General features: G+C 43.0%; 2 protein-coding genes across 3 annotated transcripts in view; both read right to left on the minus strand.

Annotated features, from left to right (window-relative positions):
- Positions 1-6,666: 6,666 nt before the first annotated feature.
- On the minus strand, positions 6,667-15,133 carry LOC308237369 (pancreatic alpha-amylase). The gene is made up of 10 exons (XM_080648022.1): positions 14,920-15,133; positions 14,426-14,572; positions 13,088-13,285; positions 12,447-12,677; positions 11,100-11,233; positions 10,200-10,322; positions 10,005-10,104; positions 8,571-8,689; positions 8,341-8,466; positions 6,667-6,889 (listed from the first exon to the last, which is right to left on the minus strand). The coding sequence occupies exons 1-10, from the start codon at positions 15,085-15,087 to the stop codon at positions 6,700-6,702; spliced, it is 1,536 nt and encodes a 511-aa protein (XP_080504148.1). The 5' UTR covers positions 15,088-15,133; the 3' UTR covers positions 6,667-6,699.
- Positions 14,920-17,857, minus strand: part of RNPC3 (RNA binding region (RNP1, RRM) containing 3) — a 29,338-nt gene continuing 26,400 nt past the window's right edge. Inside the window, exons 16-17 of one of the 2 annotated variants that reach the window (XR_013959425.1) lie at positions 16,640-16,688; positions 14,920-15,133 (exon numbers count right to left, since the gene is read on the minus strand). The gene's annotated coding sequence lies outside the window, so the exon portion shown is untranslated. The remainder of the gene's footprint in view (positions 15,134-16,639; positions 16,689-17,857) is intronic. The other variant, XR_013959426.1, reaches the window with a different exon arrangement.

Below are 17,857 nucleotides of genomic sequence, written 5' to 3' on the forward strand. Positions count from 1 at the left end.
GTCATAATTGTGTCGCTAACCTACCAGGTACCTTGAGCTGACTAAGATAAGTCAATTCATGGTAGAATTCTTGATATGCAGGTGGAGCAGGGTCTGGAGCAGGGCCGGGAGCTAATGTGAGTCCATTATAAACAATCCCAGGACGTCAACCAGGAAGCCGAGACCGGCCTGGGGACTGAAACAGGTCTGACGCTCTCACTGCGGATGGTGAGCGACGGGCCCGTTGTGGTGGGACGCGTTTTGTGGTGAGTTTGGAAGGAAAGATTGGGGACATGCAGCCCAGCTCCTCCTCTTCCTGCTGGCCGTGCCTTATTGTTGACAAAGATATCAAGCATCTCTTTTGTTTTGTTTTTCCTACAGCGCCTCTGCCCCTGTCCGGGGGAGCCCTGCCCCAGTGTAGGCTGCTGCGTGGGAAAGTCGGACCCTTAGATTCACCATTAGGAATGCCACTGGCCCGTTGGCACAGACTGTATTTTCCTAGATAGGCTTTGTAACAAAGGGGGTACTTTGGTTTCTATCTTCATTATTCTTTCATTTGCTTTTCCAATTAGTTTGACCCCAGGACCCAGAAAAAAAAAGTATTATGTATATTGGGAGGTCTCTAGCATGCACACTAAAAATGTTTTCATATAGTACTCTAAAATGAAATATCTCTAAAACTGTGTTTTTTCCAAAAACATTTTCTTTCTCAGAAAAACGTTTTACTGAGATATAATTTTCTTTCTTTTATATTTTATTGATTTATAAACCCGCAACCAAGGTACATGCCCTTGACCGGAATCAAACCTGGGACCCTTCAGTCTGCAGGCCAACGCTCTATCCACTGAGCCAAACCAATTAGGGCTCTTTCTGTCTTTTTTATTTTTTTTTTAAATATATATTTTATTGATTTTTTACAGAGAGGAAGGGAGAGGGATAGAGAGTGAGAAACATCGATGAGAGAGAGACATCGATCAGCTGCCTCTTGCACACCCCCTACTGGGGATGTGCCCGCAACCAAGGTACATGCCCTTGACCGGAATCGAACCTGGGACCCTTCAGTCCGCAGGCCGACGCTCTATCCACTGAGCCAAACCAGCTAGGGCAGGGCTCTTTCTTTCTTTTAGCTGTTTTGTGGCATGGATACACATTTCTTCATTGGTTTGCTACCTTTTGGAATAAAAGGCAGAAAATGCTTTGTACCAAACGAGGCTTTTTCTCTCCAATGCAAATGTTAAAAGTCTATCTTCATTGAAAGAGAATTTTGCAGGACATAATTCTATAGTTTAACTTTCAAATGCATGAATACTCATTGTGATATCGGAAAACACTTTATATCTGAACTTCCTCCCGCGGAGCCAGCGGTATTCCTAAAACCATCAGCGCCTGGCAGATGGAGGCACCTGGTTTCATCTCATCCTGTGCTTCTGTTGTCACTTGACTGACAGTTAAATCAAGGGGTAGTTCCATTATTTCCGTCCCCAATTATATAAAGATAGCGAGCGGGACGCACATTGTCATTCCCAATCAGTCATTTCAACATGACCATAGGAGGCCGGCGCGGGGACTGGCAGGACAGGCCCGTGCCCTCGGAACTGACGGGAAGATGGGCAGGCCTGTGTGCTTAGGGGACCCCAGTAGCATCAGTGCCATTGCAACTACACAGCAGGGGGGCGGGGGAGGAGGAGAGAAAACCATCAAGGTCATGTGCACTAACACGTCGTTAACTAACTATCTTAATAGCAACATAGGAACGATAGTCCCTAGCACTTCCTCATGGCCGCACCTGATTATCTCCCATAGATTGTAACATCCTTTCTGTTCAGGAATGCCCTCGCAGGTGTCCACACATCCACCCGAATAGAAGAGTCTTGGCAGAAAATGCATTTTACTGGCGAGTGTCATTCTGCCTGTGCAGCCTCCTTTCCAATAGTATTCCGTACACCCTCTGCAGCCTCACTGAGCCACCCTTCGGCGCTCCACTCCACAGTCTCCTTCATCCTCTGTGCCTTGGTCATCATCACTTGTATTCTTCTGGGCTCCCCCCCCCTCCCCTTCCTTACACATCCTCCTGGTCCCTATCGAGACCTTCCTTTCCCACACATTTTTCGCAGAGCCTCTCAGACCGGCCTTCTTTCAGATCAAACCACTTACTGTCCATACTTACTTTGCATAACTTCACCTCCCTCTATGTTCTATTTAATGTATCCTACAGTTCTGTCTTGTTTTCCACACTATACTTTATACTTCAGCATGGGTTACATGTTTCAAAGTACCTCAGCGAGTGCTTGTACACTTACTAAGGACACCGTGGGCTGATTAATGCTCATTTTCATTGGAACACACCTAATCTTCTTTACTGGTGGCCACATACCACGGATAAGATCATAACATACAAAGCTGAGACTGAAATTTCTGATGTGGCATCCCTAGACCTAGAACTGAATTCGATCCTATGAGCTAGAACTGAATTGGAAACACTGCAGCCAAGAGGAATGTTCTTCTTTCTTTTTTTAATCCTCACCCAAGGATATGTTTTTGTTGATTTGAGAGAGATAAACATCAATGTGAGAGAGACTCAAGGAACCTGCCCAGACTGGGACTAGGGATCAAACCTGCAACCCAGGTACATGCCCTTGACCAGGAATTGAACCTGGGACCCTTCCGTGCACAGGCCGGTGCTCTAACCACTGAACACCACGGGCCATGGCCAAGCGGGGTTTTCTGTTAACTTTCAGCTCATGGCACACAGGTTGAACCTGGCAAGATTTCAAATTAGAGTAGAATGTTGCCTTCTGCTCCAGTCCCAAGACTTTGTGGTTCTTTTTCTTCTTTTAGTTCGATTTTAGGAGAAATATCGAATTGCTAGCCCTCCGCATTAGGGTAAGAGACACATCTTGACTGAGGAAATGGAGTATGCATGTACCCAGCAACAGCGGTTAGCATGTTATATACACAGTTTCTCACTTAATACACCAACTGAAGTAGGAGTTGTCATTTTCATTTGACACGTGAGGACACTGAGGTGCAGAGAGGCGCTCCAAAGACGGCCATGGACTGAACTGACCATGAAAATAGCGTTGTTTGTTGGCGGGAAAATGTCTTTAAACGAACAGGAACGTAGTGAGCTGGTCTTGGCAGATATGCAGTTACAGGGAAGTAATAAGTATCGCCTTTTACTCTAGCGTAAGTGGTGCTCTTTGTACCCAACCCTTTCAACACGCCGAGTCCTACCTAAAAACAGATTATGTAAGTGGCCCTGAGCCACACTTCTCTCTCTTTTTTCCTTTTCCCAGAATTTATGTTCAAGGACACAAAGAGCAAACAGCCTGTATTTGCCCATCTGTTCAGTTTCTTGTGAAAGACCTTTAAAGGTATTTTAGTGTATCACTTCCCTTCTGGTTTTTTCAAAGTATTGGGTTGTTGTTTTTACTGGAGTTCTTAAATGATTTCTTCTAAAACCTTGTGATTTTTTCTGCAACTAATTGTATGCTACATTTAATATATCTAGATTTCGCCCTTTATATCTAGTTTTTTATTGAAGACAAAAGCTTGGTTATATAGTTTGAAACAAGGCAGTGTGGTGTCTCCAGTTTTGTCTGTCTTTCTCAAGTTTGCTTTGACTATTCTGGATCTTTTTTGGTTCCATAGAATTTCGGATTTTTTTTTTTCTATTTCCGTGAACAATGCCACTGGATTTTAATAGGGATTGCATTGAATCCTGGATCACTTCGGATAGTGTGGATATTTCTAATAATATTAATTCTTCCAATGCAAGAACACATGATACCTTTCCATTTACCTGTGTCTTCTTCAATTTCTGTGATGAGTGTCTTACATTTCAGTGTATAAATCTTTCACCTCTTTGGTTAAATTTATTCCTTAGCATTTTTATTTTATGCTATAGTGAATTGGATTGCTTTCTTAATTTCTCATTCGGATAGTTCATTGTTAGTGTACAGAAACACAACTGACTTTTGCATGTTGATTTGGTATCTTGCCGCTTAAACTGAATTTTATTACTAGCTCTAACACATTTTTGGTGGAGACTTGAGGAATTTCCATTATGAGATCATGTCATCTGGAACCAGAGACAATTTTACTTCTTCCGTTCTGATTTGGATGCCTTTTATTTCGTTGTCTTGCCTAATTGGTCTTGCTAGAATATCCAGTATTGTGGTAACTGGAAGTGGTGAATGGACACTTGTCTTGCTCCTAATCTTAGAGGAGGAACTGTTAGCTTTTCACCATTAAATATAATGTTAGCTGTGGGCTTGTCATAATGACCTTTACTATTCTGAGACACATTCCTTCTATATCAAATTTATTGAGAGTTTTTACCACGAAAGGTTGTTGAATTTTGTCAAATACCTTTTTCATTTCTATTGAGATCCCATGACATTTATGACCTGAGAAATCAGGGCTAACCAGGAATCAATAAAACTTGGGAAGAATGGGAGAGAGAATAAAAAGATCTCTACTCTAAGGCTATATCTTTACTAATAATTCCATCCTCAAAAATGATATCTTTTTCTTTTCTTCATCTCATGATCTCAATTCACTTTACAAACAAGCATTGAGTGTTACATAATATGTGCCAAACACCACCCTGAGACTAGAGTCTCCCTGAGACTGAGGGAGTAAAACAGTGTAAATATACATCTGTGTGAGCCTTAGGTCAGACAGAAGATGAGCCCGTAAAAATGTGTGGAAAAAGAGCTGGCAGTGAGAGAAAAGGAAAAGTGGGAGACAGAAGAAGCGCAGAAGCCAAAGGAGCCGAGGAAGCAATGTGGCTCAGCATTTTGAAAATTGGTGCAAAGTGATATAAGACAATGGCAGAGACGTACATTGGATTCGTCACATAAATGTTTTCGATGATGCTGATGAGAGAAGATTCAATGAAGTGATGATACTAGACACTGGACAGTCAAGAGATGAAAAATGACTGGTTAAAACCACTGAAATGTTATCACTTTGTGATGAAAACACACCCCAAAAAGTGACTAGGAAGGGGAGCAAATAAACGGGAGTCGTAAATTTTTTGTCTGAACAACACTACTACGTGTCGTATGAAGGGACTAAATCTAGCAAAATGGAAAAGACTGTTAAATCAGAAGAGGAAAACAATCTATGAAACAAAGTCCTTGGAACGATAAAACTGGAATGGCATGGCATTATTAACTCAAGTGGTAGGAGGAGGCAGGAGAAATGTGATCAGGGCAAGGGATAGATTTGTAGGTGAGAATGGCATGGTATTATTAACTCAAGTGGTAGGAGGAGGCAAGAGAAATGTGATCAGGGCAAGGAATAGATAGATTTGTAGGTAAAAGAAGAGGGTTTCGGAGTTGGGGCTTCTATTTCCTCACATGTTTTTCTTAAGAAAAATAACTGAGAGCTATAAAAAGACCTAGATGAGAGCCTTAACAAGTCCCACATTTAAAGTCCATTTAAAGTCAAGGTGGAGGAGAATGAATAGCTAGAGAACCAGGAGGAAAACCTGGAGCATCTGGTGTCAAGAAAGCCCCGAGTAAAATCCATCCACACTGGGGGCTGAGAGGCAGAACAGAAAGCCCGTCAACATCGGGTTAAAGCCATTGGGGAGAGAACGGAAAGGGGGAGAGAATGTAGAGGCAAAGATTCCTGTGGGCTCTAAATAACTAAGAATTACAGATTGCACAATTTGTTTATTTTGTAACTTACTAACTGCAAAGGGGCTTCATCATTAATTCTGCTATCCCTAACTAACTGCTAGAAACACTGTAGGGGAGAAATAAATACAAGCATACACCAATGAACCATTGCTGGGCAACGGGTATTACTATCAACAAAGGTATTCATCAAGATGCCTATCTGGGTTTTTAGAAATTTCTGTTTTTTTAATGTTTATTGAATTTATTGGGGTGATATCTACAGTAATAAAAGAGAAAGATGCAAATTGACCATACCTTCACTATGCCCACCAGCCAATCAGGAGTGAGTATGCAAATTAATCCAAAAAAATGGTGGGTTAATTGGCATATGCAGACACGGAGCAGCTGGGGGTGGGGCAGGATGCCTGTGTTGTCACCATGGCGATGACGCAGGCGTTCTGCACTTCCCCAGCTGCTCTGGGCCTCTGGGCAGCGTGGGAAGGCGGAAAGGCGGTTCTGGGCCGGAGCAAAGGCAGAAAGGTGGCTCTGGTCCGGAGCAAAGGCGGTGCCGGCAGCCAGGGGAATGAAGGCCCATTCTTGGACGATTCTTCATGCATTGGGCCTCTAGTTGGTTAATAAAATTATATAGGTTTTAGGTGTACACTTATATAAAACATTATCTGTATATTGAATTGTGTGTTCACCACCGAAAGTCAAGTCTCCTTCCATCACCATTTATACCCCTTTACCCTCTACTATACCCCCCTTTCTCTCTGGTAATCACATACTGTTGTCTGAGTCTATGAGTTTTGGGTGTGTTATTTATTTATTTATTTATTTTTGGTAATCCCTTTACCATTTTCACCTAGACCCCCAACCCAGATAAATAGGCTAATGTGAGTCTTCTGAAATAAAATTGTTGATTGTAATTATCTTATAATTGTATAATTATGTGAGTGTTTATGCTTAGATTTCAAGTTGGTTACTTATTATAGCTTTTACAAAAAAATTAATGAGTGACAAGAATTTATGTAAAAAAAAGAAATAGACGTGGTTATTTCTCTGGGGTCATATGTATTTAATTCAAATCTTATAACTTAGATTCCACATGAATTGCAATAAATGGATCTTCGGCATTGTTACTGATAGAGAAGTGAGCTTTGCCGTCAGCAGAGACGTAGATTTTGATTCCTGTACACTTGTCACCAATTTTATCTCCAGAAATAACATCGCAGTAGGTGCCAGCAGGAAGACCCGTTTGCAGATAGGAAGATAACGGCCTGGAACAGAAACGTGAAGATTTAACTTGAGTTCAACACAATGGAAAGCAAGGACCCAGGTGATCTCTGAAACGAGCAGCTGCCCTTCATGCCACGGACACCACACAGTCAGGTCTCAGGGAGAAGAGACTCCAACACAGAGACCTCTCTGTGGGATGAGTTTTCTCAGGAACAGAAGGAATCCTCTAGGAGACAGCAGCTTTCTGGTCACCAGGGAATACTACCAAACATGACGGTTGAGGACTATTGGTGAAAATTTGAGTTGTATGGGCTCTCTTGGGTAAAAGTACCTCCTGAGGTGCCTGGCAGGCGTGGCTCAGTGGTTGAGCACTGACCCATGAACCAGGAGGTCAAGGTTCAATTCCTGGTCAGGGCACATGCACTGTTTCGGGCTCAATCTCCAGTAAGGGGTGTGTGAGGAGGCAGATCAATAATTCTCTCTCACCATTGATGTTTCTCTCTCTCTCCCTCTCCCTAGCTCTCTGAAATCAACAAAAATATATATTTTAGAAAAGTACTTCCTGTGGTACACAAATATTTAAAGTATGTCCTCATCTGAACTTAAAGAAATACAAATTACTTTCAAAAATTTTAATTTGATTATGTTTTCCAAAAATATTTCTTCTTTTTTAAGAGGCCAAAATGAATTTGGGCTGGAGATAAAAATAATCTAACATTTCTTTGAAGAAGTATATGGTTTTAAATAGAAAGCTGCTGCATACATTTATTTTGCTTCTCCCATCCACAAAAGACAGAAACTAAAGGACTAGCCACAAGCAGAGATATACTGGCTTCTTCTTTTTGTCTGTGGAATATAATTTAGGCTGGAATGAGCTGAGCATAAACAGAAGTTGCCCTTGGACGAAGACATTTCAGCAGCTTGCTAAAAGGTCTAAGCCATGCTCTTGTCTCAAGTGTAAAATTCAGCTCTCCTCAGGTGAATCACTGGCCCTAAGATATATATTGGGTACACGGATGCTTTGAAAAACGATTGGCACGGAGGGCCGGAAGTGAAGAAAAGGACCAGAGAACCAGATAAGAGACTAGTGGAGGAAAAGAGCTAGAAAAAGGTATTTTGGTGCCAGGCAGTCATCTACCATCATTTACATAAAAGGGGGTCAAGCGACATGTTCATCTAGTGATTTCACAACCTGTACAGACATGGGTGGATATGCACGCATAGAATGTGCCTCGTACCTGCACATGATACACAAGGTGCATAAACACTGGTCTTCTGAGGACAGAGAGCCCTCGTCAAGAGAAGACCAAAAAGATCAAAAGAATAGGAACCATCTTTTTTTTTTTCTGGCTCATTTCCCATCTCTATGATTGTAATCCACTGACTAAAGAATTTTTCTGATATTGAAGAAGAAGTAAATGAGCAGCAAGAGAAGAGAATAAATGCAGAACACGTTAGTGTCAAACACAGTTTCTGACTGTCATCTACTTACCAATCGTCATTGTTAAAGACAATGAATCCTTTGTTTCCTCTTCCAAAAGCTACTTGGTTGCTACCATTATCCCACCAGTTGGTAAAAAGTTCGCCGTCAACCACATTACGGAACATGACCATGTTCCTGAAAGCAAAACACGGTAGGATTGCTATGCATACTTCAACAGTTTGACATAAAATGCTAACTACGTGTATTATTAGAGGATCTCTCCGAATAAGGGGCCCCACCTGATTTGACGCCAGCGATGCTCACAGACCCAGTCATTGCCGCAGGTGGTGTCTGGGTTAATAGTGACTTCTTTAATTACTCCATTAGTATTTGGTGGCCCAATCCAATCATTAATATCCTTCATTAGCAAAAAGAATTAAGAAATGCTCAGATTTTAAATATTAGCGTTGCCTCTTCCTTCTCCACTATGCCAAACCCAATCTCTCCTGTTTGTCTCTAGAGTGTCTTCATGTAGAATCCAACTCCTTCAATAGCCATCAGCCCTTCACCAAATCTCATCACCTTCCCTCCGAATTCTCATTCTCTAGTGCCATGTTTCAAAGGTTAAAAAAAATTTTTTTTTTTTGGTATGGGCAAGTTCATTTATTCATTCAACAAATATTTATTAAATATCTAACATATGCCAGGCACGATGGACACAGGCCAACAAATTCCTCACTTCATGCAATTTACATTCTAGTAAGAGAAGATACAATAAATAAGAAAAATCTTTTAAATTAAGGACCTTGGATGCTACTCTGGGTGATCAGGGAAGTCATTACTATAATGTAAGCTCTATGAAGGCAGGACTTGTTATATGTTTTGTTCACTGCTGTGACTCCATGGTCAAGAATGATGCCTTGTTTATGTTTGTTGGATCAAAAAAGGTAAAAATTTTTAAAGCCTGGCTGGTGTGGCTTAATGGTTGAGCATTCAACCCATGAACCAGGAGGTCACGGTTCGATTCCAATCAGGGCACATGCCAGGGTTGCAGGCTCAATCCCCAGTAGGGGGCGTGCAGGAGGCAGTTGATCAAGGATTCTCTTTCCTCATTGATGTTTCTGTCTCTCTCTCCCTCTCCCTTCCTCTCTGAAATAAATAAAAATATATTTAAAAATAATTTTTACTCAGATGAGTGAATTTAACCAAATTTTTTCTCATCTGGATCTTTCCGAGTATACTCTGCACATTTCTGTTCTTTAATACATATATGATCCTTCTTCTTATAAAATACTTGGCCTGTTTAACCTCAGTTCAACTATATATATTTTTTGCCTTCCATACAATTTTTAAAAAATATTTAGCCAATATTTATATTGCTTAAACTATGAACAGGTGCTGTTTTAAGTTCTTTACAAGTGTTCATTTGTAATCCTCATACCAGCCAGGTCAGTGGCAGGTACTTATAAGAGGTACCAATTATACTCACTGTATCCTTTTGTTCAAGTGTTCAGGGGAAGTAAGGAGGTATATTTCTCATGTTTCAGAAATAGCTTGCATACCGTTGAACAACAGAGACCATGAATTTTAGTGTTTTAATATCTACTACTTTGCTAACCGCTTACACTTAAAGAGTTGATAAACAAATAATAAATGTAACAGCATCAGGTAAACTCAGAACAAAGCTGCCTTCCTTTCCTTGAGAAAAAGGAAACCATGACACCAACACTTACTTTTCCATTCACAAAATACCTTGGCCACCGGAAGCTCGACATGACACGTGTGAACCCATATGGATGGGCGAGCATAAACGCCACTCCCATTTTGTAGAGTCTGGAAGTTATACAACGATGCCATCGTCAAAGAAAGCAGTGTTTTCAGTATGGTTAAGCGGTAGGGGGAGAGCAAATGGAGAACTCCGTTCCCACCTGGGGTCCCAGAAGGTAAGGATGGACGCGCCTCCAGCGCCGTGTCCCCGCTGGTTGTCGTGGTTGTCCACAAAGACGAGGGCTCTGTCGGAAGGCATGAAGCCCCAGCCTTCTCCCCAGTTCCTGCGTGCACACACACACAAACACACATACCATAGAGTAACTTACGTGTTTCTTTCAGTATATAATGAAATTCTCTAATTGAAATACAAATAAATAATACAACAACTAATATATAAGTAATAGAGGAATAAACTCACAACCATAAACGTACTTCTGCCTGCCCCTGCATATATTCTATATAGATACAGCTCTGTTATCTATGAATACATCCCATATGTGTACATGCGCACAAATTACTTGTATTACATTCACGTTACAGGTATTGCTGTAATTGTAACAGTCCCTTTGGAAGTCTTAGGGAATTATAATTGAGATGGACTTCAGAAGGATCAACGCCCATCTCATGCAGAACGGCAAAGCAGTTTTAAAGAAGGTTTCCATGTTTGCATTTATAATACAGACATTTTAAAATGTGAAACCATTCGATAGGGTGCTCGTAAATGCCACAGCATGGCCACATCGTAGGGACTTTCTCAACGACAGACCATTTTCGTAACAACCTGGACTTCACAGGTCAGTGCAGACAGTCAGCTTAGGAGAGTCACGTAAGCCACAGGTGAGAAACCCCAGGAGACGGGTTTCTAGACGTACTTCCCGGGACTGACATTCTCAATAATAAAGAAGATCCATTCGCGTCTGGGGAGCTAGCACCCGTGTTATTGGTAACTGAATCCTCGCAAGGGCCTCCCTAAGGTCTTCATGAGATAACGCCTCGGGATAATGTGATATGTAACAAGTCTGTAAAGTGAGTCCAAGAACCAGCCGTGTGCCACTCACCTCAGATAGGCCATCTTCTCCCCATGCCACTTGCGCAGCACTGTGCCCAGTTTGGCACCGTACTTGAACTCCGTCACGCGGCCGTTGTCGAAGTAGTCGCTGCTCTTAATGGGCTCACCACCCAGATCGATTACCTGGAAGAATTACTCAAGTCAGAAGGAATGTAGGGGAAATGCCACTTTAGGTTATATTTTCAACCCACCAGTGAATGTCATATAGGAAACGGCTTTGGCCCACCTGGCATGGCTCAGTGGCTGAGCGTCGACCTGTGAACCAGGAGGTTACAGTTGGATTCCTGGTCAGGGCACATGCCCAGGTTGTGGGCTGGATCCCCAGTGTGGGGTGTGCAGGAGGCAGCCCATCAATGATTCTCTCTCATCATTGCTGTTTCTCTCTCCCCCTCTCCCTGCCTCTTTGAAATCAATAAAAATATTTTAAGTGGTCTTAAACAATTTATGTTACTTGACATGCCCCAGATGATTCTCCTTATACCAAGATTCTCATTTTTGTTGTTAAAGGTAGTTACTACAATATTAAAAGTGACTAGACAGGGCGGCCTGCTGTCCCATGAAAAGCAGGGCCTGATGGGGTCTTCATGGAAACAGGTAACCTCACAGAGCAATCAGTATCTGGCCGACAGCACTTGTAAGTGCTTGGTAAGTACCATCTCATCTAACTTCCTGCAACAACAGTCACTATGGCCGTATCCCTTCTCCTCACGTGAAGAAGCTGCAGCACCGGGAGGCTAATCAATGTGCCTGAAAGAACAGCTCATAGTGCTACAGACAAGACCTACCTCCCACAGCCTGGCGCAGGACCACTAGCCTGTGATCCGGCTTCTCTGACGGTCTCTGATGGGAGACGGTCAATTACAAAGAGGCGCTCGCAGCCTAAACGGAATCTCTGCTCTTCCTTAAAACCCCTTGTGATCAAGAGTTAGAGAGTTAGACGAAGAAGGGCCTCTGAACAAAAGGAGGTTAAAAGACACTGTCCTCGCCTGGCTGGTGTGTCTCAGTGGTTGAGCATTGACCTGTGAATCCAGAGGTCACAATTCAATTCCCGGTCAGGGCACATGCCCGGATGGCAGGCTCGATCCCCAGCAGGGGACGTGCAGGAGGCAGCTGACTGATGATTCTCATCATTGATGTTTCTATCTCTCCCTCGCCCTTCCTCTTTGAAATCAATAAAAATTATATATTAAAAAAAGAACACTGTCCTCTACAACTGATTCCTGTTCTGTGTAGATGATTCAGCTCCTCACCTACAGAAATTATATTTTAATGAAATATGTCACTTATTTTCTGATGAATTAAGCTACATTGTATATGCACACATGTCTCGACGCACCTCCTGGTAAATGAACGGTTTACTTCCTTCAGGGAACCAGGTTGTATTCAGATGATGCAGTTTATCCAGAATCGCCTTCATGTCTCCGGGCCACATGTGCTTGGAGGCATCGATTCTGAAGCCGGCCACCCCGATGTCAACGAGGTGGTTCAGGTACTCGGCGACCTTGGAGCGCACGTAGTCCTTCTCCAGGGCAAGGTCAAGAAGACCGACCAGACGACAGTCTCGGACCTATGGAGGCAGAAAGTTGGTGATTGATGCATAAGACATGGTGTCCACCTGAGAACCCACGTGGCCAGTCGTTCATTTGTTCATTAACAGGTGTCTCTATAGCGTCGTCTTCGCCTCGGGCCCTGGGGACATGGACACTCTGGTCTGGACATACCTTTGAGGTGCTTTCTGGGGTAAAAACAGAGCATGAAGGCAGTGAAGTGGCGGAGCTTTTTAATTGGGAATCGGTCACTTGGAGAAAGGGTGGTACCTATAGCTTTGAGATGTTTTATTTTTACCCAATCAGACTTCCTATTTCTTAAGGGAGCGAAGGTAGCACTTCAGTGGAGATCAATGATCAATGAGCTGTACGCAGCTAAAGGCAGACCATGGGAGCTCTTTATTCCCATCGCGGTGGTGTTTCTCGTTACCTGGTACGCGTCATTGTAGTTCTCGATGTCCCCACTCGCAGTTCTGCATTTACCGTCATTGAAATCCCAGGCCGAGAACGGGACGGAGGGGAAGTCGCGGCTCCCGGGGTTGAAGAAGCTCCCACAGGTGCTGCTGGTCCCCGGGCTCACGCCGTTGCCGCACATGTGGTTGATCACGGCATCCACGTAAATGTGGACCTGGAAGGCAGCACCTGCTTCAGGTCGGTGGGCGGGGAGGGGACCACCAGAACATGATCTCCTGGAGCTGACAGCGTGTGCATGACACTCCAAACCAGTTCTTCTTCTTTGCTATGTTATAACGTGCCTGCCTAGAGGACCCCCGGTAAAGTGTGCAAGGAAATCAGGGGAACCGAAGACCTACATGCATGCCAGCCCCAACCCACATGTTTCCATACGTGGTGAATGAATAGGACCAGAGACTCCCGTGCCTATGAACCAAGGCAAGGAGCCTTTGTGGGCGAGGGAAGAGTAAGTCGAGGAGAGATTGCTGATCTTTGAAATGTCCATGGGTCGCCCTCTGCTACCGACTCAGCCTCTGAAGACAGGGCGGTAAGCATAGTCTCTTACTATGTTCCTCATCGGAGGGACGCTCCTGTTTATCATCAAACAGCCTGTGGGGAAGAGGACTCAGGAATTATGGATGGAGACACAAGCCATGCAGAAGGGACCCAGACATTGTCGCTGGAATTTCCAATTCCTGACTAGAAAGTATTCCCCGGAAATCTGTACAGTTATAAGGGTTAAGCAGCCGTGGGCAAACTACGGCCCGCGGGCCGGATCCGGCTGTTCTATCCGGTTCTCTTGCTCTCCTCTCCGCTCCTTTACTTTGAATTTATATTAGTTCACACAAACACTCCATCCATGCTTTTGTTCCGGCCCTCCGGTCCAGTTTAAGAACCCATTGTGGCCCTCGAGTCAAAAAGTTTGCCCACCCCTGGGTTAAAGGTTGATATTTGCTTTATAAGCAAGACACCTTTAAACCCCAACTTACGTCTTTGGTAGATAAATGGCACCCATATAAAGAATGACAAAGACTGAAATATAAGCTACAATTAAAGTTTAGTTACAGGTAAAGTATAAAGTAAAATAAAAAATATGGGAAATGTTCTCAAAAGGAGCAAGAGACGGGGGGGCGGGCAGAGAGAAATTATATGTTTATGTAATTTATTTTTTTAAGATCTATCTTTATTGTTGAAAGTATTACAGATGTCCCCCTATATTCCCTCATTAACCCCCTTCACCTTGCGTCCCTCCCCCCGAGGCCTTCAGCACACTATTGTCGGACATAGATATTTTAAAGAAAACGAATTCACTTACGCCAACGTTGTTACATCTGGTCACCATGTCTCTGAATTCATCTTCGTTTCCTGATCTTGTACATAACTTGTAGCTAATCGGTTGGTATCTTTCCCACCAAGGTCTTGAAGGGTTATTAATGATAACATTTTCATTGGGTGGAGAGATCTACAAAGAAAACCATCTTAGGTATCAAACGGTGGCTTACCTGGTATCATTGGATGGTCTAGAAAACAATCACTGACCTTAAATTCTTTCTCAATCTTTGTATAAACGGCTTCATTTTTTTAATAAGCACTGGACACAATTAACAGTCTATTGGTGATAACCCGCTGAGGAAAGAATATACCAGAAACAGAACCTAAAGCTGCTAACAATACTAAATTTTGAACGTTCCTCACAAAACTCCTTTGGAGGGCATATGACATACAATTTCTGAGCTTCGCAGACACAGAGGAGACCATTTGCTCTAAAGCCCCGCTGACCCCGCGGTTCACACTGTGAGCCATACCCACCTGCACCCCTCCGAATCCTCGGGGACCCAAGTACCGCTCACACTCCAGGGCGATGTCAGCCCAGCGCCACTCAAACAGGTGGACGATGGAGGTGCGCCCAGGCTTGGTGTTGGGGGCGTACTGAGCCCAGCAGAAGCCCAGGGCTGAGAGCAACAGCAAGAACCTCATCTTGCTCGGATGTTGTCAGGGTCCTTTCCAGCAACTATTTATATTCCTGCAAGAAGCGTGGTTTACAAAGTTAATGTTCACATGAGCAAATACTCAGGGCACAAAATGTTTACTCATAATCTGAAAGGTATTATCAATAAATCATGAGATTGTCCAGGAAAAGAATCCAGCTGACCTCTGAGAACCTTAATGTTTTCTTTATTAGGGAATATCAGCCTTTGTAACATCTGGCACTTTATATACATAAGAAGGAGTCCCGAGTCATATATTATTTACTTAGCATTTGATTTTATTTCCAATGCCCTTCAAAGATAGAAGGAAAAGAACAAACAGAGCCAACTAAATTCACAGTCAGAATGTTGCCTTAGGCCTGGCCGGCGTGGCTCAGTAGTTGAGCGTCAACCTATGAACCAAGAGGTAAAGGTTGGATTCCAGGTCGGGACACAGGCCTGGGTTGCAGGCTCGATCCCCAGTGTGGGGTGTGCAGGAGGCAGCCAATCAATGATTCTCTCTCATCATTGATGTTTCTATCTCTCTCTCCATCTCCCTTCCTCTCTGAAATAAAATATGTGTGTGTGTGTGTGTGTGTGTGTGTGTGTGTATATATATATATTTAAAAAATTGTTACCCCAGCCCTAATTTTTCAGTTACTTAAATTTCTCCACTAAGATTTAAGAAATTATTTGGCAGTTGAATTTATTTGGCAGTTGAATGTCTATGAATTAAGCAAACAGAACATTTCACCTCTCCATCATATCATGTGCTTAATGCAATGTCTAGAGAAGTAATGTGTGAGTGTGTGCTTTTTCTTTACCCCGGTCCCCAGCAGTCTCACGTCTCAGACAGATACAGATATATATTTTAACATGTACATGAATTAGCATTAACCAAGAACAGAAAGTTGTCTACTCTTGTCATTTGTAGTCATTAGTCTAGATGCTCTATAAATATCTTTATAGCAAGTAACTTAATAAAAGCATCATTAAAAATTTTAATAGAAATACCTCCAATGTCACATCTATGTCTGTTATTTTATCACTTGTTTTTATATTTTTTCTGTTTTCCCAGTTTTCAATATTCTAGAATGTAGGTAGTAATATGTCAAGGTAATGGTTTCTCTTCTAAAGATAGTCACAATCCCTCTAAGTTTTCCATGGAATCTCATGTACAATTTTCTTAAAACAATACCCTGTCGCCTATGAGCCCTCCCTCTACCAAAAGAAAGGAGAAATAAAAGCAAGAGAAATGCACCTGACATCAGGATAGTAAGTCACGTTGGGAAGGTTAGAGAAGAGAAGGCAGACAGTCAAGGTTGCCTACAGCTCTCTGCAGGGAGCGCCACATTTTGAGTGAAGGTTTTGATGCATTTCAAATCTAAATTGTACGTTTTTGTGCTGCTGGACACTGAAACTTGAGTTGTCAACAATCCTAAAATAGATTGTGCCACTTTGAACTCTTATCGAATCGTATGCCAGAAGCCACTTATTTCAAGACAAAAAGGGGGGAAGGTATTATATGATAGTAAAAAAAAGCAAACAGTAATGTAACTTACCACATCAACTTCTGTAAGCCAGCAATCTCGCAAATCCTCCGTTCAGTCTCTTCTCAAGGGTACAAGTTAAGGAAACAAACAGTTCTCTTTTTCTCTTCAATCAGGGAAAAAATGCTGCATTTTAGATTTTATGAATTGCCCATAAGCCTCTTCCTTTCCGTGGTTACTCTGAGGACCCTGCTGAGTTCTCCAAACCCACGTGGTACCCGGTCTAGCCTCAGCCCCACTTGGCATCAGGTCAGGCCTGTCTCGGAGCCAGCCTGGGCTCCCCTCCCTGTCCCCACCCCCTGCAGCCTGCAGCCTCTGGGATTCCTCTGCCAGTTTGCTTTCGTTTTGTCCTTCCTTTCTCTTCCTCAGGAGCCTCTCCCAATCGCAACAACCCTTGCTTTTCTGAGTGGTTTATATTAATCCATGGGGGGAAATGGTTAAAAAAAACAAACACCCTTAAAGACAGATTAGAATATCATTGTGTTAAATGAGTTACGTAACCTAAGTGTGACTAGAACGTAAACAAAGTCTCTAAACCAGAAATCTAATTTTGAATGCAAGCTTTGCCATCGGCTGTGTGAGCCTGGAAGAAAACCATGAAGTCTGTACATTACATGTCGATCCTCATTTATCCAGTGGGAATCATAGTACATGTTAAATACTCAAAAATAACTACAAACAGCTAGCAACACGCAGCCACTGCTACTGCGTGCCATTTCCGTGTATCATCGCTTTGATTTCTCACACGCGTGTAATGCAAGAGCGCGCTGTGCTTTGTACCCAGTTTTAATTACGGAGGCATTAAGTCATTTGGCCAAGGTCAAATTTTAGTAAGTGTTCAGACTGAGAGTCAAAACCAAACAGTGTGACTCCGTGTGAGCTTGTACCCCAGTCCTATCCGTCTGTCACTGGTGTCATAGAAAACCAATAGAGTATTGTATGTGAAGGTATATTGGAATCTGGACGTTTGTTTGACTGGTAGTAACTGTTAGACAGACATGAGCAGAGCAAGGACGATGGGCCAGGTACAGAAACTCACCAGGTACAGAAACTCACCAGGTACAGAAACTCACCAGGTACAGAAACTCACCAGGTACAGAAACTCACCAGGTACAGAAACTCACTGGATGCTTAGCAAGGGGCAAAGCTGGGAACACAAGAACCGCCCCCCTCCCCAGGGTAACCGTTCCTCCCCTAGAGCGGCCGTCACCAACCTTTCGGACCTCACGG

This window comes from Plecotus auritus, assembly GCF_963455305.1.
Source record: "Plecotus auritus genome assembly, chromosome: 12".
Taxonomy (NCBI): domain Eukaryota; kingdom Metazoa; phylum Chordata; class Mammalia; order Chiroptera; family Vespertilionidae; genus Plecotus; species Plecotus auritus.